Genomic DNA, 26,350 nt, shown 5'->3' on the forward strand with positions numbered 1-26,350 from the left:
AAGGAACACAACTTTAACAGATCAGCTTTCTTTTATATAAATGAAGCTTCTGTTATCTGGTCGGAATTCCCTACAGTACAGTAGTTTCCTGTATCTAATGATGAAATTTTGATTGTAATTATTTTTTTTATTCTTATTTATAAATCGCAGGTTTTTAAAGTGTACAGCTTTCTAAAATGGAATAATAAAGGTTAAGCATAAATACAGCCTTCTGGTATTCAATAGAATATTTCTACTTTTAGAACAGGGCTTTTACTGGTAGTCATTTTAATTTACATTAAGTGTTTAAGAATAATAAAACCCTCCCAGCCTCAAGAACTGTGAGAAAGAAATGTGTTGTTTAAAAAAAAAAAAAGACTCCCTTTGTCTTTAAGGTTCAGCTCATCTGTCCCTCTGCCTCTGTGCCGAAAGAAGCTGTCTCCTAACAGCACACATCCTTCTTCAAATGTAAATGTGGGCCTGCTCCTGAAAGTTCGCCTATGTGTGGCATGCCCTAATGCTGGTTTGTGTTAACATTAGTCCACAAAGACTGCTCCCACAAGGGGGGAAGGGCTTTGGTGTCTTCTGCTGATGCCGTTAGGTGACCTTAAAACACGTGTAATTCATGTTTTGTCCAAAAGTGACCAGAAGAAAATTCAGTCAGTTCAGTTTTTAATCCAAGTACTACAGAAACAAAAATACAGGGTTACTGTGTTGATATGTTTTTAGTATAAATGTGGTAGTTGGATTTGAGGGGTAGAATGGCATTGTGCTCTAGTCTACAGTTCTCCCATATATGAACGGTGACACACATGGACATGTCCTTGGCAGAGAGTCACAAAGCTGCTCTTGAGTAAAGACTCTTCTCTCCAAATCAAGTAGATGGTAACTGATGGCAGTCTCTCTTTAAACCTGAGATTGTGCCATTTTAATTGTACTTGCCTAACAAAATGCTAGGAAAACGAGGTAAACTCAACATAAGAGCACATAAGAGGAAAAAAACGAGGCAAAGTTGATTTTTTTCTTAAAGCTTTTATAAATGAGGTTTAACAAATACCAACTTATAGGTGTGTTAGTACAAGTCTGCAACGTCTATGTACAGCAACAGCCACACCAGAGGCCACAACAGCCTTGTAGAATCTTCGAGTCTTCAGTCACATTCACATCTTAAAAACACATGAATGTTCCTTTTCTGTCTACATTTTTACAGTATTAGGCAACAACTTCCCAGACTCCACACTCACTTCTGTCAGACCCAGTCCACATGGCACTAGGATAGGAGGTGTTTCGGTCATAAGAAGGGAGTCGATAAGGCCGTCCTATCACTAGGACAACCAAGATGGCAGCTAGAGTATGGCTCCCCAACAATTAGAGAATGGGGACACTATCCCTTTCTAGCAAGAGGGGGTAAAGATGAAGGGATATCTTAAGTCTAAGCATTCAAGACACAAACGCAAAAGAAGATGGGTACCATTAAGCAATTATGGAGAATTGCTCACTGCTTCTGCCAAACACCCCGTGGCAGAGTATTCACAGAACTTAAAGAAAAGTCAACATAAGTCTCAAGTATTCAATTAAAAAAAAAACCCAAAGTAAAAAAAATTAAGACACTGGAAGTTTAATCCCAGGACGAATACATCCTTCTACATAAAAACCATCCTTGAAGCACACAATGGAACTGGAGACGCTCTTCTGAGCAGCTCCCTCTTCAAACCGCTTCACATCAGGAGTTTAACACAGCAATGCATCTGAGGCGAAGAACATCTGCTCTTGAACAACAACAGGCTTTTGAAGGATTTTTCTGTTGCACACCCAGTGAGCTGCAGGGTCTTGGGTAGATAAAGACTTTAAAATCAAAATCAGAAAACGGCCTTTGATTCAGGCATTCCGCTCTCCTCGCCATCGGGCTTTCTGCCCTGGCTGCACTAGCTGATGTTCCTCAAAGGGCTGGCCTCGCCGCCACCACATAATGGGTTTATTGTGAAGTGAGACACAACCTGCGGTGTCTCCGTGCTTGCTTCATGGCAAAGAGGAAGAGTGGAATTCGTTTTCTCAAAAAACACTGTAGTTTTCAGAACTGCCTTTGGCCCTGGACAGTTATGAGCTACACAAAAAAGTAAAATGAATTTTAAAACAAACAGCAGTAGCTGCTTTGTTTCGTGAGCCATCCATAACCAAAAGGAGCTCTGTCACAGGGGACCCAAAGGCTAGGATACCACAGGGGAGACACCCACCCTTCTTGAAGTGTCCACCTTACAACTGTCCAACACTATAAAGCTAATCACCCAAAACCACGGTCAGGCCAATAAAGACGGCAGGGCACACACTGGCTAGCCTTCAAAGTTAGTGGCCAATATCGACTTAGAGTGGGGCGCAGGACTCAAGCCCGGGGACTGGCTAATGTGGTTTCACAGGTACATCCAAGCACTTCTGGGCAGTCTCTAGGCATAGGTAGTCTGAGTAATCTAGGACGAGGCCGCTCAAAGCTAACCTCAGAGCTCCTTACGTTTCTTTTGGAGAGATGCAAACAGATTTTGACATTAAATATTTAACTGGAATTTTTTTAAAGGTTTCCTAAGTAACAAAGAGGTCTGATATACTATATAAGTTCTCTTGTGAAAAATGCTGAAACTTTTGTGGGAAAAAGGAATGTTCCAGTAAGCTTCCTCGAGAGGATTTTTTTGGGTTAAGATACTCTTTAATTATTGGTATTTTCCAATTTAACACTAGTAGCTTGGAACTCCTACCATTAAGTTGAAATTTTTTAAAAAAATAGGTATTTAACACTGTATGACAACATATTTACAGTTTAAATAGAAATTTTCTTTTCAATAACCAAAATACATCTTTAGCAAAAATTTAGAATGTAAAATTTTATAAAATAAACACCCATAGAAAAGCAGAACATTATTTCAGTACCATTTCAGATTTCGCCTAAGATGAAGGTTTTATGTAAATACTGACACCCCCCTCCCCCCAATGGACAAGCAGGGCTCCTACCAGTAAGAAGATCCCTTCTTCCAACAAGCAATTTGCCTTCCTGATTTGGGCTGTTTTTATAAAATTCTGATCCAAACATTTTCCAAGATGGACACTAAAATACTGATCAACAAAATCTTCAAGAAGAATCCGCAGTGCTGGCTGTGGGCAGCTGTGAGACAAGATCACCGCAAAAAAAAACGCCTCTTTTCTAGATTCACTGGTTCACACTGCAGCTGCAGGTGTCACGGTGGGTCGTGCTCCCAAGCCCTGCATTGGGGGTGCTACGTGGCTGCCTGGTGGCCCCCCACACGGGACTCACCCTGATGTAGGTGAGTGGCAAATAAACTGGCTTCACAGGCCCACAGCGCCCTGCCCCGCCTCTGTGAGCAAGAGCTTTCCAGTCACCCTAACGCTCAGGCGGGAGCCAGGTCAGGGACAGACTGGGCATCAGCCTCAGGGAGACGCAGTTTGTTTGTTTTCCCTTGTGATGACTATACCCATCTCGAGGAAAATTCTTTTATTCATGTGGCTTGTTAAAAAGTAAGAAAGGAGTAGCGGTCAACTTCGGCCAAAACAAAAAGCTTTTGCGCAGTGTCTAGCTCTGTCCAAGTGCACTTGGCTCCCGGGCTGCTCTTGATAGGAGTTTCTGGTAGAGGTATTTGCATGTGCTCCCTCAGCCACACCGTCCGATTTCAGATCACAAATGATGACTTGTGTCTGAAGTCGCCCTGCAAGGCCAACACAGGGTTAGACACGGCCACGCTCTACCAACCCAGGGCCCTGAGTGGAGAGGGAGAGTGGAAGCCAGGTCTAATCCCTGCTTCCCTGAAGAAGAAACTTAAGGCAAAACAAATCAAATGAAACCATTCTTCAAAAGTAACATCAACTATTAGAGCCTGCAAAACGTGAACGCCGGGAGTGTGTACAACCACTGCACTGGGAGGGTTTCCAAGGACGAATGTCATTTTTTCTGCTGGAAACACCTCGATTTCTAGGTTTCCTAAACAATGTCAGCTCTGTTGTCTCACTCCTTCCCTTACCTCCTCATCTGTCCTGATATAGTTCACGCCATCTGACTTCCCCGGACTCTTGTAACTGAAAAACGAGGAGAGAGGGCTTCAGTGACTACTGATTTTTCATGTAATCCCAACTTAAACTTTGGTTTTGTCACTTAAGACAGAAGACAGGCTCACCTTTCGCCATTCTGTTTATTATTGATGAAGTAACCCCGTCTGTACGCGCAGCAGATGCCCACTGTGATCAGGGCCAGTACAGCAAGGACCACCAGGATCCCCCCAATAATGCCACCAATGTTCAGGTCATCTGGAGAAGAGAGGGATTGAGGGAAGAAAGGACACACACTATCTGGTCTTACTTACAAAAGCCCCTGACCCCCACTGTGCCTCCTTCCTTCCAGCATCCTTCCACTTGCCCGCTCTGCCCTCTCATGCCTACCCCAGCCAGAAGAGCAGCGTGAGACCACTTCAACTCTTTCTAGCCTGGAACATACAGGACCAGACCCCCGCTCTCACTTGGAAAAAGTACTGAGGCCTCCAAAGTTCAAATGCTGTTATACTTAATCCTGTATTAAAGGGGGCTTAGCATTGTATAAAAGGCTTTACAATCTTCTGGCTAAATCCCTGAAAATATTATTAATGGAGAAAATGGTTTCACTTTATAAAGACAGAATTAAGGAACCAGGAATCCCAAAGAAAAAAATCCTAATTTCCAAGGATTCCCTTTGCTGTGCATTATTTGGGGAAAGAGAACTAGTTTCTCACAGCACTGAAAAGTAAAAATATGAGGTGGCAACATGACCTTTCACTATCGGCTGCCTGGCCTCATATCTACAAGCCCCTAGGAGAAGAGCCCTTGACCCCCTCTTCCCATTTCTGTATACCTGGCAACGGTACTCAGTCCCTTCAGTGTGGGGCACTGGGGCTGTTTCATTCATGCAGATGAAAATGCAATGGAAAACATGCAGGTGATATACCAACGTAAGCCAACTAACTTGGAAGTTGTTAAATTCTCCCTCATCCTAGTACAGTGGTTTCAAATATGAGTGTGCATTTAAAAATTGAAATTTTGACTTTAAAATGTCAATTCCCAAGCTTTATCACTACAGAGATTCAGTAGGTCTGGGGCAAAGCCCAAGAGTCTTCCTCCTGCCCTGGAGCAGTTTCCTGAATTTGACAGATGACAAGAATCCCCTGGAATTCTGTCTGACACACAGACATTTCCAGACCTCCCCTGGGGACTGAGTCCGTACGCCTGGGGTGGGGCCTCGGAATCCGTACGTGAAACAGTGCACTCAAACGATTCTCACAATCAGACAAGCTTGGAAAACACTGCTCGGGTTGGTATGCGCTGAGCTAGCTCCCCAGGTGATGGGGATTGTGGCATGCCGCATCTGCCCAGCCCTGCCTTCAGCACCTCCCCGTCAGGACCAGCACTCTAGACACGGCAGCATCACAGAACGGGGTGAAGTTACTGAGGCCAAAACTCTGGGTGTCAGCTTACCACAACATGATTATAACTGGATAAATTTCTGGAGACCAGACCTTATACGACATTATGTTTTGATAATTCTATCAAAGAAATGGAGTGAGTTAGTCTATCTATCCATCCATCCATCCATCTATCTATTTTAAGTAGTCTCCACACCCAGCACAGAGCCCAACACAGGCTCGAACTCATGACCCTGAGATCAAGACCATGAGAGACTGTGGACTCTGGGAAACAAACTGAGGGCTTCAGAGGGGAAGGGGCTGGGGGATTGGGCTAGCATGGTGATGGGTATTAAGGAGGGCATGTGTTGCATGGAGCACTGGGTGTTATACGCAAATAATGAAGCATGGAACACTACATCAAAAACTAAGGATGTACTGTATGGTGACTAACATAATAAAAAATTATTTAAAAAAAAGACCTGAGCTAAGATCAAGAGTCAGACGCTTACACCCCAGAAATGGAGTTTATTAAACTCAGTTAAGGGCCACTTGGTGGCTCAGTAGGTTAAGCGTCTGCCTTCGGCTCAGGTCATGATCCCAGGGTCCTGGGACTGAGCCCTGAGTTGGGCTCCCTGCTCAGTGGGGAGCCTGCTTCTCCCTCTCCCTCTGCTGTTCCCCCCACCTGTGCTCTCTGGCTCACTCTCTCTGTCAAATAAATAAATAAAATCTTTAAAAAATGTTTTAAAAATAAATAAAACTCAGTTAAAAGTGGCATGATTAGCTGTGTTCCCAACACCAGAAAGTCTATTTTGAGGAGATAAGCATATTGCAAGTAATCACTTATTCGTCATTTAGCTGTTACTCAGAACTTTCTCATCTTTCCTTTCAATGTACCCGAGTAGGTTTTAGTGGGTCTAGCCCTCTCCAGAAGAAAGCTGACCAGTTGTCTAAACTGATGGTCTAATATTAGATTCAAAATGTTCTAACCACGTGCCAGTCTTCAGATGAAATATTTTCAAAAAGGGACTCACAGACTTCCATCTCCTGCTCCTCACACCTGGCTGAGCCTGCATCATTGGAAGCGATGCAGTAATACTGCCCGGAGTCCTCCTTGTGAACAGCATTGAAAACCTGCTCCAGGAAATTACAAGTAAATCATGAGACCAGTCAACAGGGTGGACCTCTGGGGACCTAAGAGAAGCGATCGCCACACTCCTCTCACCCACCAGGGTGCTGAGTCCAGAGCCTAGTCAAACGTCTGCTCGTTTGCTCTTGGTTTCCTTTCGGTTTCCCGCTCACCATCCAGGTTCTTCCCGGATATTCCCCAGCTGTCTCACCCAAGAACTCCTGAACCATGAGATCCCCTCAGGTTTTTGGAGATATCAAAGCCACACTGAGAATGCAGTGTGAGCTTTACTGTATTCAGGGAAAGAGACTCTCTGCTGAGGATTGTTTCTCAGCAACATTTGGGCAATACGAATACAGAGGATCCTGTATAACCTGGCTCGTTACCACGTGTAGTTGGAGGCACCACGATCAGGAGGCCTGGCTGCAGGAAAGCCCGGCGGAGATGCTGCTGTGGAAGGCAGTCTGTCCTCCACACACGAACCATCTTAGTTCATCTCTCCCCCCACCCGCTTCCCACCACCACCACCAGGTTACTTTGAAGAAACTCCTAGACACATTTTATCCATAAATACTTCAGCACGTAACTCTAAAACACTAGGACTTCTTCAGATTATAACTACAATACCATTGCTGCACCTAGAGCAACGAACAATTCCTTAATGTCGAATATCCCGCCAGTCATCCAATTTCCCTGGCTCATGATTTTTACAGTTGGTTAATCACATCAGGACCCTAACATCACCCACCCACTACATTTGTTTAACAGACCTCCACAATCACCTTTATTTTACAGGTTTCCCTTCCTTTATTTTATCCCCTTAGAACTTACTTTCTTATAAAAACGAGGGGAGGTTCATTTTTCCCACAGAATCTCCAATATTATAGGTTTTTAGTTTCTGTCTTATAAGGTTCATTGTCTCTCCTAATAAGTGCTCTTTCCACCAGAGGTATCCCTTCCTCAACAAAGACATTTCTATCCTCACGTCTGAGAAGAGATCTTACCAGAGTGCCTGTTTCAGAGTTTAGGAGAAAAGAGGAATTTCGGAATCTGGGATTGGCTCTGGAGTCCGTGGGCAGTGGCACGTCGTTGCGATACCAGCTGTAGTGCGGCCGGGGGTAGCCCTCGCTCTCCTGGCAGTGCAGCGTGGCCATCTTGCCCACGGGCACAGCCTTTGGGACCCTGCACACAGGAGGTACTGGCTTCACTGTGGGAGAAATACGGGTTGGGGTTTCAGATCGGCAACACAACTGATTCTTCCCAAAGCCCACAGTAAACCTGCTCCCAAAACAGGAAAACCAGCCAGGGAATGCGCCAGTGCCATCCCCACGTCACGCCCGCAGGCTCATCCTGCCCGTGTAATCCCATAGCGTATTTCCAATGCCTCCACCTCCCAAGGAGCATCTCCTACAGCTGGTGGAGGGGAGTGGCTGGAGCTCCACTTCCCTTCTCACTTTCCACCCCAACTCAGGCAGTCCGAGCTCCCATAACCTCCCACCCCCTAAGTCCTGTGATACCCCCAGGATATAGCCCTAGGAGGAAAGACCTGGTCTTTTTAAAATTTGTATTTATTTATTTTTCTCCTTCCCCAATCTTTTTTATTTTATAGACAGACCCATGAGGCCTAAAGGGGGTACACGTTGTAACTTCGTGTGAGTTCCTACCTTGCACAGTTAACTCAATGACAATCTCATCAATTTCCTTGCGGTCGTTTCGAGCAACCACCTCACAGCGATAAAGTGCTGAGTCTTTCCGGGTCACATTCCAGATCCTTAGAGAGGTTTTCCCCAATAGTTCTGCACGACCTGCCAAATCTCCTATAGAAAAGAGGATGCAGAACATAAAAAGACAGTTTAAAGACATCTTTGCCACCTGAAGAAGGTGCCTTCTGGGGCTAGCATTTAATGCCTCAATAAGGAGACCGCAGACTGGCTTCTGTTTCTGCTTCTGTAGAAGAGAGGTGAACTGAGGACACTGAGCACCAAAATAGTACCTGGTCTGTAAGAGGACTCATTACATGTGTCTCTGTTGTTAAACCAGGGACCTCATTTCCTTCTCATCATTCCTAGCCAGGATTCCCCATCAAAAGAGAAAAAAAAATCAAACAAACAACATTAAAAAACAACCAGTATTCATAAATGGTGCTGGGACAACTGGATATCCACAAGCAAGAGAATGAGGTTGGACCTCTACCTCACACTATACACAACGAAGACCCTCCTAGAGGAGTTAACAGTGTGGGGACTCCTGGGTGGCTCAGTCGGTCAAGTGTGTGCCTTCGTCATGCCTCAAGTCATGATCCCAGGACGCCCGGCTGTCAATGCGGAGTCTGCTTGTCCCTCTCCCTCTGCCCCTCCCCCCTGCTTGTGCTCTCTCTCTCTTGTAGTCTCTCTCGAGCACTCGCTCTCTCTCAAATAAAAGGAATCTTCAAAAAAAAACAAACAAACAAGAGTTAACAGTATGACTTAAGAAAAAGCAGACATAAATCATCATGACCTCGGATTAGGCAATAATTTCTTAGAAATGACACCAAGACCACAAGCATAAAAAAAAAAGTTACACTGGCTCTCACTGGGCTTTCATAAAAAATTTTTAAAACTTTTGTGCTTTAAAGGACACATGCAAGTTTTGAAAAGACAATCCACTAAATGGGAGAAAGTATCTGCAAATCATGTATCCGGGACAAAGGACTAGTATCCAGAATATATAAGGAATTTGCAACTCAACAATAAATAGACAAATAACATAAATAAAAATGGACAAAGGATTTGCGTAGACATTTCTCCAAAGAAAATACACAAATGGTCACCAAGAACATGAAGATATGCTCAGCATCATTAGTCACTAAGGAAATGCAAATCAAAACCATTAGGAGATACCACGTCACACCCACTAGGCTGGCCAGAATGGAAAAGACAATTACAAATGTTAGCGAGGATACAGGGAAATACACTGCTGAAGGAATGTAAAATGGTGTGGCCACTTGGGAATATAGTCTGGCAGGTTCTTAAAAAGTCTATACATGCAGCTACCACATTACCTAGCAATTGTACTTGTGGTCATTTATTGTCCCCAAGTGAAAACTTATGTTTACACAAAAACCATTATGTTTACATGAATATCCATAGCTGCATTATTGATAATAGCCAAAAACTGGAAACCCAAGTGTACATCAACTGATAAATGGATAAAAAAAAAAGTGGTCTACCTACAATGAAATATTATTCCCCCATATAAAAAGGAATGAAGTACTGACACGTGCTACGCTGTACATGGACCTTGAAAATAATATGCTGAGTGCAAGGAGGAATCACAAAGGACCACATGCTGTATGATTCCGTCTATGTGACGTGTCCAGAATAGGCAAATCCCCAGAGACAATGGAGGTTACTGGTTGCTGCAGCTGGGGACAAAGGGGAACTGCAAACGATATGCAGTTTCTTTTGGGGTTGATGGAAGTGTTCTGGAATTTGATAGCAGTGATGGCTGCACATCTTTGTTGAATATACTAACAACCGCTGAAGGGTACACTTTAAAAAATGTTTTATGCTATATAAATTATATATGCTATATAAAAAGATGGTAACTCTTTCAAAGAAGCATGAAGAACCTAAACAATGACAAATAAAGGGGCGCCTGCGTGGCTCAGTCGGTTAGGCGTCCGCCTTCGGCTTGGGTCATGATCCCAGGGTCCTGGGATCGAGTCCCGCATCGGGCTCCCTGCTCGGTGGGGAGTCTGCTTCTCCCTTTGCCCCCGCCTGCCACTCCCCCTGCTTGTGCTCTGTCAAATAAATAAAATCTTAAAAAAAAAAAAAAAAAGAATGACAAATAAGGGAAGGAGTTAGAAAAAAATGACACAAAATAGAAAATAATTATTACTAAATCTGCTGACAGGTGGCAAGAACAGGAAGGATTTACCATAATATAATAAAAACAGAAAAATGCTTATGATGAAAGACGAACATTTGCAAAGGCATTTTCTAATAGGAAGGTTGTTATCCAGTAGCCATTAGTAGAGGATTAGAATTTCCACCATGTAAGAAAATAGTAAATAAAAATCTATCAAAGCTATGGGATGTTTATATATACATAATTGAGAATATTACTCAACTATAAAAAAGGATGAGATCCTGCCATCTGTGACAACATCAATGGGCCTAGAGAATATATGCTAAGTGAAACGAGATCAGACAGAGAAAGACAAGTACCATATGATTTCACTTCTATGTGTGACCTAAAACAAAACAAACAACAATAAAAGCTCAAAACAGATTTATAGCGAACAAACTGGTGGTTGCCAGAGGGGAAGGGGTGGGCGGAAAGGCAAAACAGGTGAAGAAGGATTAAAGGAAACAAACTTCCAGTTATAAAATAAATAAGTCACGAGATAAAACGTACAATATAGAAAATATAGTCAATAATATAATAATAATGTTGTATGGTGACTACACTTCTTGCGGTGAGCACTGAGTACCATTTGTCTAATCACTATGTTGTATACTTGAACCTAACATAACACTGTATGTCACCCATACTTCGACAATAAATTTTTTTTAAATTTTCAGGATCGGAGAGCCTGGGTGGCTCAGTTGGTTAAGTGTCTGCCTTCAGCTCAGGTCATGATCCCAGGGTCCCAGAGTCCTGGGATCGAGCCCCACATCGGGCTCCCTGCTCAGTGGGGAGCCTGCTTCTCCCTTTCCCTCTGCTGTTCCCCTGTTTGTGCTCTCTCTGTGTCAAATAAATAAATAAAATCTTAAAAAAAAAAAAAAGTATAAAAAAATTTGGGGGGAAGCTTTTGACACAGTCCTGAATTAAGGCAAGAGAAGAAGCCAAGCAGGATTCAAATTTTCCTGTAGCCCTCATAATTTGTGTATAAATACCCTCCCCCCATCCCTCTGGCTAAGAGTAAGGTGTTTAATTCCCAGGAACAGGAAGTTCTTTTTTTTTTTTTTTAAGATTTTATTTGAGAGAGAGAGAGAATGAGAGAGAGAGAGCATGAGAGGGGGGAGGGTCAGAGGGAGAGGGAAAAGCAGACTCCCTGCTCAGCAGCAGGGCTCGATCCCAGGACCCTGGGATCATGACCTGAGCTGAAGGTAGACGCTTAACTGAGCCACCCAGATGCCCCCCAAAAAGATGATTTTTAAGAGCCTATGACTCCTGATGATATTGGGGACCCAAAGCAGGAAGACTGAAATTTGGCTGTTTCTACAACATCTCTCATCTTCTCTGAAGCCCCAACTATCGACTTCTTTGGGAACTCCAAAGCCAGCCCTTAGAAGCTGTTGCATTTGTCCCTCATGTTTACCCCGTCCCTCCCGTGCAAGTGAAGGTAAGGTCCCACTGCATGTCATCTATAATTTCTCTCTCTCCCTCCCTTGCCACAGCCAGCTCCTAGCAATCCCTCCCCATCTCTCTCTACACTGCCTCAACCTTAGCTCAGGCCATCAGCAGCTCCCTTCTGCCATCTGCAAAAAAATTCTAAATTAGCACCCCTGCTCTGCGTTTTCCCCATCCCCAAAGCCAAGTAAAGTCTTTCTAAAGTATAAATGAAATCATCTCCCTTCCCTCTAAAAAATCTTTGCAGAACTCAAGATACTGTCCATTCTTGCGTGGCATTCAGTGCTTTTTGCCTGGCCCCGGCATGCCTCGCCAGCATGCGGAGTCACTCCTCTCTCCCCTCCTGAAGTCCCAGCTGTGACAGAGAACTTGCAGTTTCCTTAAGCCAACCTGCCTTTGCTTCCATTTATATGCAGAGCATTCTTTCTTGCCCAACACCTTCCTCCACCCCACCCCTCACCATCTGGCCTGGTTAACCAGCTTCATAGCTCAGCCTAGATGTCACTTCCGGGAAGCCTCCCCCACCACCTGCCCTGCTCCTACTGCATGTGATCAGAGACACCCTAAGCTGACGTCTGTTCTAGCAAATGCTTTCTCAATGTGGGAACCTTGGCGCACAGCAGGTGCTCAGTAGATACCTGTCTGGTCTCCTTGCTGTTCCACGTGATCCTTCTGATTAACTCATTCAGCTGGTATTATGATGGGACCATGATAAGAAGATGGCCTAGGAAAATGTTCACTCTGATAGATCAACAGGACGGGCTACAGATAGATTTAAATCATAACTGATGAGGTGATACTTGTTGAAGCTGAATGACAGGGACAGGGAGGTTCAACACACTATTCTCATTACTTTTCCATGTTTGAATTTTCCGTAAGTGAAACAAACAAAACAAAACAAAAAAACAATCACCAGTCAGAAGAAAGTCTCTGGGCACAGGTATATGACTGGGCCTTGTGGACAAAGGAAGAGATTAGAGGATCATACCCTGAATTCTGTTGTCAAAAAACACGTATGTGGTTTGGTCATCTTGAATTTTCTTCCATTCGATCCTGGGGTCACTTGTCTGTGAATCCGTAATGATACAAGATAGTTCCACACCTAATGAGCAAAAAAAAAAAAAAAAAAGACCTCTTAGGGAATGGGAAACAATTTTATGATCACTTGTATACCTGGACCCTGCAAGCTATCTCTAATCTTAAAGAAGTCTTGCACGCAGGTTAAAAAATCTGTCTGTCTCCAGGTTCTAAATGACTTTAAGAAAAGATGAATTTTAGCCAGAAAAATAACAAAGACAATTAGCAAGGACTTTTACTACATAGAGTACATACTCCCCCTTAATACTCTGCTTGTATGTAAGAAAATTCTTTGTTATATATGTGCAAAGCCAGGGCAGGAATCTGATTCTAGCCAGCACAAAACCTGCTGAAGGAGTGCTTCACTGACACACGTGCACAGCAAACGCACCGCTAAGGAGCCACCACCAGGACACCTCTCGGGCACTGCACGCATGTGTGTCTGTCCTGAGTTGGCTGCAAGACTACCAAATGTCCATTAGATGGTGCCCATTCTCCCTTGTACATACTTTCAAATTCCTGTACCACTGGGGTTCGGTTGCTGGACTTGAGATTCACCGCCCCAATCAAGCAACCTGAAGGAAAAAAATAAAGTAAAATCAGAGACAATACAACTCTAAAAAGCAGAGAACCCTCCAACCAAGTTCAGATTTTTCCCTTCTATGTAGGCTACCATCACTAACCACAAAGGATAGAAAAATATTATATTCCAAAACAAAGTCTCTTAGATACAGCAAGCTGATCGCTTTCTTTCTTAGTGTGACCTCACTGGAATGAACTGAGGGGAGGAGTTCTGAAAATTTAGTTCAGGACATAACCGCCCTGGAGCTAAAGCTCTAAGAATTTCCTTCTTGCTTCAGAGCCATTCTTAATCCTGTCAACGTCTTTCATCCAGACCCACCTGGACCTTGTCATTCCTGCCTCCTGCATCTCTCCTCTCCTCTAGGCTTCCAACCCAGCAACCACACTCTTGGTGGGTTTAATATGGCCCGGACCCACGGCCTGGTACCTTCCCCTTCAGGATGACACAACATTCTCTGGTGCAGAGATCAACCAGCTAAGAGACCACCTCACTATATTACCCATGTAACCCAGTGATTCCCACCCACTAAAAAGTTTTCACTAGGGGCGCCTGGGTGGCTCAGTCAGTTAAGCGTCCAACTCTTGATTTCGGCTCAGGTCGTGATTCCGCTCCTGGGATCGAGCCCCATGCGGGGCTACCCACTCAGAGGGAGTCTGCTTTTCACCCTCCCTCTGCTGGCGCACGTTCTCTAACATAAATAAATAAACAAAATCTTTAAAAAAAAGTTTTTACTAGTTTTTGGTAAAATGAGAAAAATAATAACAATTTTCATGAAGCTAAACTGAATGAAGCTACTGATGAAATCAAGATAAGCCGACTGCATTGTAATCCCTTTCAAAACCAGCATCGGACTCGCCATGTGTTTCGACAAACATTAAAACCAGTTTATCGTGGTCTCAAATGTGTTACCTACTTTCTTGGAGAAGATCAAGTAGGTACACTGATCACCCACAAAAATCTCATTTTTCAGCTGCCTGGCCTCTAGGAAAATACGCATTCCCCAAAGAAGGCCTTCATACAAAACCCTCATTAAGGTCTCTGGATCTTAGCTTACTATCCCAGCTAAAGACAGCGTGCAGAGACATGTACTCTAAGCGGGTTTCTAACTCCCTGTGTATTAGTGGGATGCGGGTCACAACAATCCAGTCTTTCCCCTTTTTAAATCTTATTTAATGTGTACATTCCAAGTATACATTTTGATCTTTCTTATTTTGTAAGACTTCATTAATTATAGCAAAAGCCACAAAAAGTTCACTAAGAGGGATGAAAATCAGAAGTATAATACATACACCTGAGTTGCTATTAATTTCTAGAACACCAACTTCTACAAAAGGTTACAGAACCAGCACAAGTAAAGATCATTTTATTTTGAATTGATTAACCATGGGCTACTCGTTTTGGGAACCAGAAACACATCCCATGTATGTGCAGCACTTTCTACTTCTCCTTCAGTCTGAAAGCTCCCAATGACCCACTGATAAAGAGTAATAAATGAGGCTTTGAACATCTACCAAGGCCACACAGGTTCCTTCTAAGGAAATGATCACAGACAGTTCTTTCAGTGCGATCACTATAATTTAGATGATGAGACACTGAAACTCTGGTTACAAATGACTATGACCAGGAATCAGCTTCCAACCCAGAAGCCATCTAAGAGGCCTCTGAGGTAACTCATGGGAGCTTCACTCAACTGGATAATAAACAACTAAACAACCCAATCTGCCCCTTTCCTTTAAGAAGTATGACGCTAAGAGAAGTTAAGAATGCATTAGAGAGCTCACAGTCACCAGAGAAACAGAGTGGAATAGGAGTAAAAGGAGGGATTCGCTGATTTATCAAAATGGTGGAAACACTAGATTTGGTAACAACTGTACCAGAGGACAAAGAGCGTAAGGGGAAGTTACTGTAGTATCTGCAACAATGCCGAATTTCATGAAGGCCAACTGAGACACATTCTTGACAATAAACCTCCAGAGTGAACTAAGCCAATGTGCTTCTTACAACCTAAAAGAAACTAAGGTTAACAGAGCCCAGAAAATGGAAATAATCACCTCTTTTAATGCCTCGACTCTGCAGCAAAGAGGTGAATGCTCTGTACTCCTTAATGAAGCCTCAGCCAGACCGTCTCCTGCCCAATTACCCCGAGCAAGTTTCACAGGCAACTGCCTGTGCCAGTCCTGGAAGACAGTGTGTCCCAGGAAGATTAAACAACAGAGGACCGCTACAAGCAAGTGCCGCTCTGGCCAGGTGAGGATTCACCACAGCTGGGCCCAAGCTGAGGAGGCCCACATGGGAGTCCTACACCTCAGAATCCTCCTTCTATTCTTAAACAAGTCTTTTAAAAATTATCATTCTTAAGTCGTAAACTTACATATAGTCTACACTACCTCATGTACCCAGCCCCACAAGCCCAGATCCCACTTTAAAATACAGACAACCCTTGAACAACACAGGTTTGAAATGCACAGGTCTACTTATAGGTGGGCTTTTAAGGGTTGACAGCAAAAGCCACACGGTATTTATTTACAACTGCCCACCCCAGTCTCCACAGCAGGATCAAAGGTGACTGGTGCAGAGTAACACTTGCTGCCCTCGGAGAACGCAGGGAGGGGAGGCCCGCAGGGAGCCGTCAGCAGCCCCGGGGGAGCCCCGGTACCAGACAGGGCTACAGGTGGCCCATGTGCCAACAGGGTGGTCGGTTTGAGCGCCCAGGGCTGGCAGGCAGGAGGCTGGGCTGACGCAGAAGAATATGCCCAGAGGGTCCTCCGTGTGCCGGGCTCTCGGCTACTCCGGTGCTGCCCTGAGTCCCTCCCGGCCCAGCACTGCCCCATCCCCGAAGCTGCTGATGGCTACAGCCGGCGGTATACCTCAGGCCGGTGGGTCAGCTGGACTGAACCTCCAGGCTGCCGTCGGCACCCATGGGCTGCCCAGCCGCTGCCACTGCTGAACAGAGACCCCCAGGCTGTGGAACATCATCACCCCGGGGCCAGGCCCGCCGCCACCATCCCCTGTCCCAACCACTCCTGGAGGATTTTTTAGATAAATATCCATACAGTACTGTAAATGTACTTTCTCTTATGATTTTAACTTTTCCTTTCCTCCAGGCTACTATATTATGAGAACGCAGCATATAATACATATAAAATACGAGTTTATCGACTGTTTATTAGTTATAGGTAAGGCTTCCGCTCAACAGTAGGCTATTAACAGTTAAGTTTTGGGGGAGTCAAAAATTACAGGATTTTCAACTGCAGGGGTGGGGGGGCAGGCACCTATTAGCCCCATGTTGTCCAAGGTCAACTGAATAGCAATAACTAGTGTAAAAGAATGCTGCTATGAGGACTGGAACAAACCTAACTCCTAAAGGCATCACAAGTAACTGGTCTGGAATACTATCCCTGCCTGAGGGTAAGATGCTGACATAACCAGCTGGGAAATGGAGTCCAGAGGCCACCCTGAAGTGGGGGCTGCTACAGTTTAATTGTGCACATACCGAACCCCAGTACTATCAGAATACTCACAAAGAGATTACTGCATAAGACTAAGAAAAGGTTTTAGATAGGAGAAAAGGGGGGGAATCTATGATAGCATCTATCATATGCTCCTGTCCCTATTTCATACCTACTTTGGCTTATCAGACTCTGAGCTTTTTAGGAGAATCCATTCATTCAGCAATTTTTATTTAGCACCTATTATATGCCAGATACTGGCCTAAACATTACAGATGATACATGAATAAAACAGATAAAAATCTATGTTCTCACGGAGCTTACATTCTAGTATAAAAGAACAAGTATTAGTAGTTTTACTCATCTTTTTATCTTCAATTCTAACACTGAATGATATTTAGCAGGTACTTGGAAAGTGTTCGCTGAATAAATCAAGGTGCATTTTTTGGATTCTGTATTGGATTTCCTTGACTTGAGCTTTCCAAAAAATCATTTAGTTGAATTCAGTTTTCTCACAGGGCTATAATGTGGTCACTCTCTTCTTCATCCTGCCTACAAACATATTATTAATCTTGGACTTAGAACGGACCTAAGATACGTGTAGTTGTCTGTTTGTATTCAAAACCTCTTACCCAGATTTAAGACTCCCCTCTACAGGCAGGTGTGGTTAAGTCCCAAGCATATTATGGTTTCAGTACGTGGTCATTAAAATTCAGTAAACCTGGGCCACCTGGGTGGCTCAGTTGGTTAAGTGTCTGGCTCTTGATTAGGCACAGGTCATGATCTCGGGGTGGTGGGATCAAGCCCCATGTTGGGCTCATGCTCCGTGTGGAGTCTTCTTATCCTTCTCCCTCTACTCTTCCCCCTGGCTCATGCTCTCTCTCTCTCTCTAAAATAAAATTTTTTTCTAGGGGCACCTGGAAAGAGAGAAAGAGAGAGCACAAGCAGGGGGAGCAGGAGACGGAGAAGCAGGCTCCCCATTGACCAGGCAGCCTGATGCGGGGCTCAGGACTTAACGGACTGAGCCACCTAGGCGCCCCTAAAAAAATCTTTTTAAAAAAATTCGGTAAATCTTTCACCCAGTTTCCCTCATTGGTCATATCTTACATAATTATAGTGCAGTATCAACACTAGAAAACTGACATGTGTAGAAAAAATATGTATGGTTCTATGTCATTTTATCACATGTGAAGGTTCCTGTAATCACCACTGCAACTAATATAAAAAACTAAAAAAAAGATACAGAACTACTCCATCAACACAAAGATCCCCCTCATGCTACCCCTTACAGTCACAGCTACCCCCCCACCATCCATTACCCCTGGCAGCCACTAATCTGCTATCCATCTCCACAATTCTGTCACTTAGAGACATATAAATAATATATAGAAATGGAAATACAATGTAGGTGATCTTCTAAGATTGACCTTTTTTTTTCATTCAACATAATGCCCTTTAGATCCATCCAACTTGGGTGTAACTATAGCTCATTTTTTTCCATTGCTGAGCAGTACTCCATGGCATGGATGTACCACAGTTTAACTACTCACCCATTAAAAGACAGCTGGGCTGTTTTCAGTTTGCAGCTATTCTGAATAAGGCTACTGTGAACATGTGTTACAGGTTTGTGTGAACAGGTTTCCTTTCCTCTGGAATAAATGCCCAAGAGCACATGTGCCCCACTGTATGTTGTTGCATGGTCAGTTTTTTTAAAGAAAACTCACAAACTGTTTCCAGAGTTGGGCTGTACCAAAAAGTCATTGCTTTCAAAATTCAAATCTGAATTTCAAAGCTTTCATGACCAAAGTTTTTTTGTTTTGTTTTGTTTTACTAAAAAGGTACACTGGACCACTCTGTACTATCTTTGCAACTTCCTGTGAATCTATAATCATTTCAACATTAAAATATAGAACACTTATTCCTAAAATGATGATGGTGAATACCAAATCACTGTGACATTTGGAATCCAATGGATACAGTAAAAAAAAGTGAAGTAACAGCTTTAAAGTATTAATATTTACACATCAGAAAATATATACTTCAAAACTATTTAAACTTACATTAAAATTTTATATAAATTTTCCTGAATTCTTTTAGTGAATACGTAAGTAAAAATATCAACTGGCTTAATGGCATCCATGATCAAAGCATGCAATGCAAACACGTGATCATGAATAATTTGGCAGTGGTCTACCTGTTTCTGACATTTCATTGAACATGAATGTTTTGAGGTTTTGCTTTTGGGGTCTCTAAAAAAACACAGCAGCAGGCAGAGTATCTGCTCTTCCTACCCAACTGAAGGTCAGTGAATAGAGAAAATCAGAGTCAGGGTGACATAAAGATTTTCTCTTTAATGAATGTGGTATTTTTATCTCAAGACATCTGAACTGATTGTGAGACATGGTGCTCCACCCCTTATATTCTTACTGTGTTTTCTATGTACGATCTATATGAGTGATCCACTTTTTCCACATTCTCACCATTACTATTTTTAAAAACTTTTTATTCTGGTAAAATATACATAACATAAAATTCACCATTTTAACCACTTTTACATATATAATTAATTCAGTGGCATTAAGGACATTCATGATGTTGTGCAACAACTGCCACTATCCATTCCACAACTTGTTCATCATCCTGAACAGGAACTCTACACTGATTGAACAGCAACTCCCCATTTCCACCAAACCCCAGCCTCTGGGAACCTCCATTCTACTGTCTATGAATTTGGCTACTCTAGGTACTACGTATAGATGGAATCATACAATGTTTGTCCTTTCGTGTCTGGCTTATTTCACATAGCATCATGTTTTCAAGGTACATCTGTGTAATATGTATCAGAATTTCACTCCTTTTTAAGGCTGAATAATATCCCACTGTATGTACTTACATCTTGTTTATCCATTCATCATTCATCAACACATGGGCTGGTGCTACCTTCTGGCTATTGTGAATGCTGCTGCTATGTACCATGGTTACAAGTATCTATTTGAGTCCTGGCTTTTAATTCTTTTGGGTATGAACCTAGGAGTTTAATTCCTGGATCATATGGTAATTCTATGTGCAGCCTTTTCAGGAACTGCTAAACTTTACTGCTGTGGCTGCACCATTTTATGACCCCATCAGCAATGCCCATGAGGGGCCCAATCTCTCCGCATTCTCACCAACATTTGTAATTTTCTGTGTTTTGTTTTTTTACTTTTAATAATAGCCATCCTAAAGGGTGTGAAATAGTATGTCATTGTGACTTTGATTGGCATTTCCCTATCTTTTCATGTGCTTATTGGTCATTTGTATATTTTCTTTGGAGAAATATTTATTCAAGTCCTTTGCCTTTTTTTTAAGTAGGTTTTTTGTTGTTGAGTTGCAGGGGTTCTTTATACATTCTGGATGTCATTCTTTATTATATATATGTTTTGCAAATATTTCCTCCCATTCTGTTTTGTTCTATTGATCGTGCCCTCCGATTTACAGAAGTTTTTAATTTTGATGAAGTCGAATGTATCTTTTCTTTTGTTGCCTGTGCTTTTGGTGTCATATCCAAGACATCATTGCCAAATCCAATGTTATGAAGATTTTCCCATTATGTCTTCTTCAAAGAATTTTAGCTTTAGATCTTGTATTTAGGTCTTTCATCCATTTTAAGTTATTTTTGTGTAAGGTAAGGGCCCAAATTCATTATTTAGAATGTGCATATCTAGTTTTCCCAGCACTGTTTTTTGAAAAGACTATTCTTACCCATTCAATGGTCTTAGCACCCTTGTTGAAAATTATTTGACCAGGCATGCAAGGATTTATTTCAGGGCTGTCACTCTGCTCCACTGGTCCATGTTTCTGCCACTATGCCGGTACCACACTGTTTTGATTACTGCAGCTTCACAGTATGTTTTGCAATCAGGAAATGTGAGTCCTCCAACTTTGTTCTTTTTGAAGATGATTTCAGCTATTCAGGGTCCCTTGAAATTACACATAAATTTCAGGATGGGTCTTTATATTTCAGAAAAATACACCACTGGGATTTTGAAAGAGAATACACTGAAATGTAGATTCCTTTGGGTAGGGTTAACATTATTAAGTTTTCTAGTCCATAAACCCAGAATTTGTTCTATTTATTTGTGTCTTCTTTAATTTCAGGAACGTTTTGCAGTTTTCTTTTACTTCCTGGATTAAATTTTTCCTAAATATTTTCTTCTTTTTGATGCTACTATAAATGGGATTGTTTTCTTAATTTCCTTTTCTGTATGTTCATCGTTAATGTGTAGAAATGCAACTTATTTTTTGTATGTTGGGGTTTTTTTTTTTCCCCCTTATTAGCTCTAGGCTACACCCACACTTACTTACTCACTCACTCTCTCTCTCTCCTTCTTCTTCTTCTTGGTGTAATCTTTAGGGTTTTCTACATATAAGATCACATTATCTATGAATAAAGATAATTTTACTTCTTTCTTTCCAATATTGTTTTACTTTTTTTCTTTCCAATATGCATACCTTCTACTTCCTTCTGCTGTCTAATTGCTCTGGCTAGAAATTTCAAAATTATGTAGAATAGAAATGGTGAATGTAGGTATGTATCCTTGTCTTGTTCCTGATCTTAGGGGGAGACCAGTCTTTCACCATTATTTATGATATTAGCTGTGAGTTTTTCATATATGGTTTTTTATCATATTGAGGAAGTCCCTCCTACTCCTAATTTATTGAGTGTTTTTATTATGAAAAGGTGTTACATTTTGTCAAATGCTTTTACTTCATCAATTGAGATGATCATGTGGTTAACTTCATTCTATTAATCTAGTTATTACCTTAACCAATTTTCATATGTTAAATCATTCTTGCATTCTGGAAACAAATCCCATTCATTCATGGTGTATAGTCCTTTTAATATGTTATGGAATTCAGTTTGCTGGTATTTTTGTAAGATTTTTTAATCAATATTAAGGAATACTGATCTATAGTTTTCTTTTCGTGTAGTGTCTTTGGTGTTCGTATCAGGGTAATGAGTTAGAAGGTATTCTCTCTTCAATTTTTTTGAAGAGTTTGACAAGACACATTGATGTTATTCTTCAAATGTTTGTTAGAATTCACCACTGAAGTCATCTGGTCAAAGCTTTTCTTTGTTTTTGATTATGGATTCGATTTCCTTACTACCTGAAAATCTATTCAGATTCTCTTTCTTAACAACTAAGTTTTAGTATTGCTTCTTTCTAGCAATTTGTCAATTTGCTGATGTACACTTGTTCACAGTATTCTTTCATATTCCTATTTATTTCTATAAAATCAGAAGTTACACCCCTCCCAATTTCCTTTCTGATTTTAGTAATTCGAACCTTCTTTCTTCCTTAGTCAATCTAGTTAAACTTTGTCAATTTTGTTTATCTTTTCAAAGAAGATACTTTTATTTTCATTGATTGTTCTCTATTCTTTTTCTATTCTTTTTTTTTTTTTTTTTTTTTTTTTTTTTTTAACTAATTTCTGCTCTAATCTTTACCACTTTCTACCTTCTGCTGGTTTGGGGTTTAGTTTATTCTTCTTTCTCCAGTTCCTTTGAGTGTAACATTGCTATTGATTTTAGACCTTTCTTTATTGAAATCTTAAGTGTTTTAGTTCTTAGTACTGCTTTCTCTGAATCCCATAAACTTTGGTATATTGTGTTTTCATTTGTCTCAAAGTACTTTCTGATTTCCTTTGTAAAACTTCTTTGATCCATTGGTTAAGAGTGTATTGATTTCCACATATCTGTGAATTTTCTAGTTTCTTTCAGTTATTTATTCTAGCTTCATTGCATTGTTACTAGAAAAGATATTTTATATGGTTTAATTGTTTGAATTGACTTTTTTTGGATTAAAATACGATCAATCCTAGAGAATGTTCCACGTGTACTTGTGAAAATTGTGTATTCTGCTGTCACTGAGTGTAGTGTTAGGTCTGTTAGGTCCAATTGGTTCATAATGTTGTTCACGTCCTATATTTCCTTGATCTTCTATTTTGTTTATCCATTATTGAAAGTGGGCACTAAAATCTCCAATTATTATTATAGAACTATTTCTTCCTTCAATCCTGTCAATGTTTGCTTTATATATTAAGGGGCTCAGATGTTTGAAGTATACATTTGTAATTATATATTATATTATTATTATTGACATTCTTTGTCCCTTTTAATAGTTTTTGACTTAAAGTCTATTTTATCTTTTGGTTACTATTTGCATAGAATATCTTTCCCCATCCTTTCAACCCATTTGTGTTTAGATCTAAAATGAACATCTTATGGATAGCATGTAGCTGGATCATTTATTTATCCTTTCTGCTAATCTCTGCCTTTTGATGAAGAGTTTAATCCATTTACATTTAAAGTATTAACTAATAAGGAGCCGAGATGCCCTTCAACAGATGACTGGATTAAGAAGTTGTGGTCCATATATACAATGGAATATTACTCAGCTATCAGAAAGAACGAGTTCTCAACATTTGCTACAACATGGACGGCACTGGAGGAGATAATGCTAAGTGAAATAAGTCAAGCAGAGAAAGACAACTATCATATGATTTCTCTCATCTATGGAACATAAGAACTAGGATGATCGGTAGGGGAAGAAAGGGATAAAGAAAGGGGGGTAATCAGAAGGGGGAATGAAACATGAGAGACTATGGACTATGAGAAACAAACTGAGGGCCTAGAGGGGAGGGGGGTGGGGGAATGGGATAGGCTGGTGATGGGTAGTAAGGAGGGCACGTATTGCATGGTGCACTGGGTGTTATACACAACTAATGAATCATCGAGCCTTACATCGGAAACCGGGGATGTACTGTATGGTGACTAACATAATATAATAAAAAATCATTTAAAAAATAAAATAAAAATAAAATAGGCTGCAGAAAAAAAATTTAAAAAAATAAAGTATTAACTAATAATAAACTTATTTCTGCTATTTTGCTACTTGCTTTCTGTATATATTACTTTTTGTCCCTCATTTCCTCCATTGCTTTTTTTTTTTTTTTTAATGTTTTGTTTTTCGGGAGTCACACATTTTGATTCCCTTCTCATTTTCTTTACTGTAAACTCTATAGATATTTTCCTTGTGGTTATCATAGGGTTTATTATAACATCCTAAAGTTATAACAAATTTGATACCAAGTTAACTTCAATTTTATGCAAAAATTCTACTGTCTTTCCTTTTATGTTATTGTTGACACAAATTACATCTTTACACGTTGTATGCCTTATTGATAACATAGATTTATAATTATTTTTATGCATTTGTCTTTTAAGTTCTGTAGAATTTATATACCACAATTATAATAAGACTAGCTTTTATATTTGTGTAATTAGGTCTACTGACGATCATTATATCTTCATATAGAGTTGAGTTACCGTCTAGTGTTCTTTCATTTCAACTTGAAGGATTCCTTTTGACATTTTTAGGTAGAGCAGATAATGAACTCCCTCAGCTTTTCTGAAAATGTCTTAATTTCTCCCTCGTTTTTGAAGGTCAGTTTGCCACATATAAAAATTACAGTTTAGACTGTTTTTCTTTCAACACATGAAATATGCCATCCCCCAGTCTTCTAGCTCCCAACATTTCTGATGAAAAATCAGCTGACAACATTATTGATGATTCCTGGTGATAATTCACTTCTCTCTTGCTGCTTTCAAGATTCTCTTTTTGTCTCTGGCTTTTGACAGTTTGAGTATAATGTGCCTCAGGATAAGTCCCCTTGGGTTTATCCTACTTGGAGTTCATTGAGGTTCTTGGATTTGTAGATTCACGACTTCCATCAAATTGGCAAAGTTTTCAGCCATTATTTCTTCAAATAATCATTCTGCCTCCTTTTCTCTCTCTTCTCCTGGGACTCTCATAAAGCACATGTGGTCAGCTTGACAATGTCCCGCAAATCCCTTAGGATCTGTTATGGGCTGAACTGTGTGCTCCTCCTCCCCCCAACCAAGATTCATATTTTGAAGTCCTGGCCCCCAGTACATCAGAATATGATGAGATGTGGCGATAGAGCCCTTAAAAAGGTGGTAAGTTAAACTGAAGCTATCAGGAGTCCTAATCCAATCTGATTTGTATCTTATATAAATAGGAAATTAGGACACATAGAATGATATGCATACAGAGGAAAGACTATGTGAGGACAAAGCAAGAAGGTGGTCATATGCTGGAGGAGAAGACTCGAAAGAAACCAAACCTGCTGACAGCTTGATCTTGGACTTCTACCCTCCAGCACTGTGAGGAAATAGATTTTGGTTGTTTAAGCCACTCAATCTGTGGCACTTTGTTATGGCAGCCTAGGAAAATAATACAGGCTATGTTCCCTCTTCTTATTCTTTTTTCTTTCTGCTCCCCAGACCTGATGGATAATTTATATTGCTCTATCTTCTGGTTCACTGATTCTTTCTTTTACCTGCTCAAATATGCTGTTTACCCTCTCCAGTGAATTTTTCATTTGTTACTGTACTTTTCAGGTCCAGAATTTTTTTCTGATTCCTTTTTATAATTTCTATCTCTTTGTTGATACTTTGATGCTCAAATAATGTTTTCCTGGTTTGTTTTCCTTTTCCCTTAGCTCTCTGAGCATATTTAAGATAAATTATTTAATGTCTTTTTCTACTAAATCCAATGTCTGGTCTTCCTCTAGGACAGTTTCTTTTCATTCCCTTTCTTTGAATGAGCCATGTTTTCCCTGCTGATTTGTATGTTTTGCAGGTTTTGTTGAAAATTGGGCATTTGACTATTACAAAACTTTTACTCAGGAAATCAGATTCTCCTCCCCAGGGTTTGCTCTGTGTGTGTGTGTGTGTGTGTGTGTGTGTGTGTGTGTGTAATTATTGTTGAAAACTGTTCTACTCTGTTTTGACAGTTCCAAATGTTTTTTTCTCAAACACTATTCCTTTTTGAGCATGGTCACTGAGGTTCCTTTACCTTCTCTTCAGCTAATGTTCTGACAGACATTTCCTGTTCTGATATTTTCTTGAATGCCAAGAACTGAAACACACACACACACACACACACACACACACACACACACACACAAGAGAACAGCCACCTCTCCCAAATCTTTGCAGACTGGCTCAGTGCGGGGGCACTCCTTCTCCCCTTTCTTATTTAGGCTTGCTCTGAGTATAGGGATCTCCCTGAAATGTTACGCTGTGGCTCTGAATGTTCTAATTTCCTAGTCTTATCACAGCTTCTCTTCTGAGCCTAAGATGGCCTATTGTATATCTCTACCCAGAATCTCTTCCAGCAATTGTGGGTTTGTAGTCCTCTTGTAGCTTTTACAAGCAGTGCCTACTGCTTTTCTCACCTGCATTCCAAGTTATGTGACACAAAGATAAGCACCTCATGTCTGTCCTTCAGTTATGTCCAGA

At 41.1% G+C, this 26,350-nt stretch overlaps 1 protein-coding gene across 1 annotated transcript in view; it reads right to left on the minus strand.

The window, feature by feature from the left end:
- Window positions 1-991: 991 nt before the first annotated feature.
- JAM3 (junctional adhesion molecule 3) overlaps window positions 992-26,350 on the minus strand; it is an 84,181-nt gene continuing 58,822 nt past the window's right edge. Inside the window, exons 2-9 of the mRNA XM_045790738.2 lie at window positions 13,461-13,526; window positions 12,863-12,976; window positions 8,202-8,354; window positions 7,542-7,744; window positions 6,443-6,542; window positions 4,155-4,284; window positions 4,002-4,056; window positions 992-3,689 (exon numbers count right to left, since the gene is read on the minus strand). Coding sequence (XP_045646694.1) covers window positions 3,654-3,689; window positions 4,002-4,056; window positions 4,155-4,284; window positions 6,443-6,542; window positions 7,542-7,744; window positions 8,202-8,354; window positions 12,863-12,976; window positions 13,461-13,526 — 857 coding nt within the window. The 3' untranslated portion in view covers window positions 992-3,653. The remainder of the gene's footprint in view (window positions 3,690-4,001; window positions 4,057-4,154; window positions 4,285-6,442; window positions 6,543-7,541; window positions 7,745-8,201; window positions 8,355-12,862; window positions 12,977-13,460; window positions 13,527-26,350) is intronic.

This window comes from Ursus americanus, chromosome 16 (genome assembly GCF_024610735.1).
Source record: "Ursus americanus isolate L20-20 chromosome 16, mUrsAme1.1.p, whole genome shotgun sequence".
NCBI lineage: Eukaryota > Metazoa > Chordata > Mammalia > Carnivora > Ursidae > Ursus > Ursus americanus.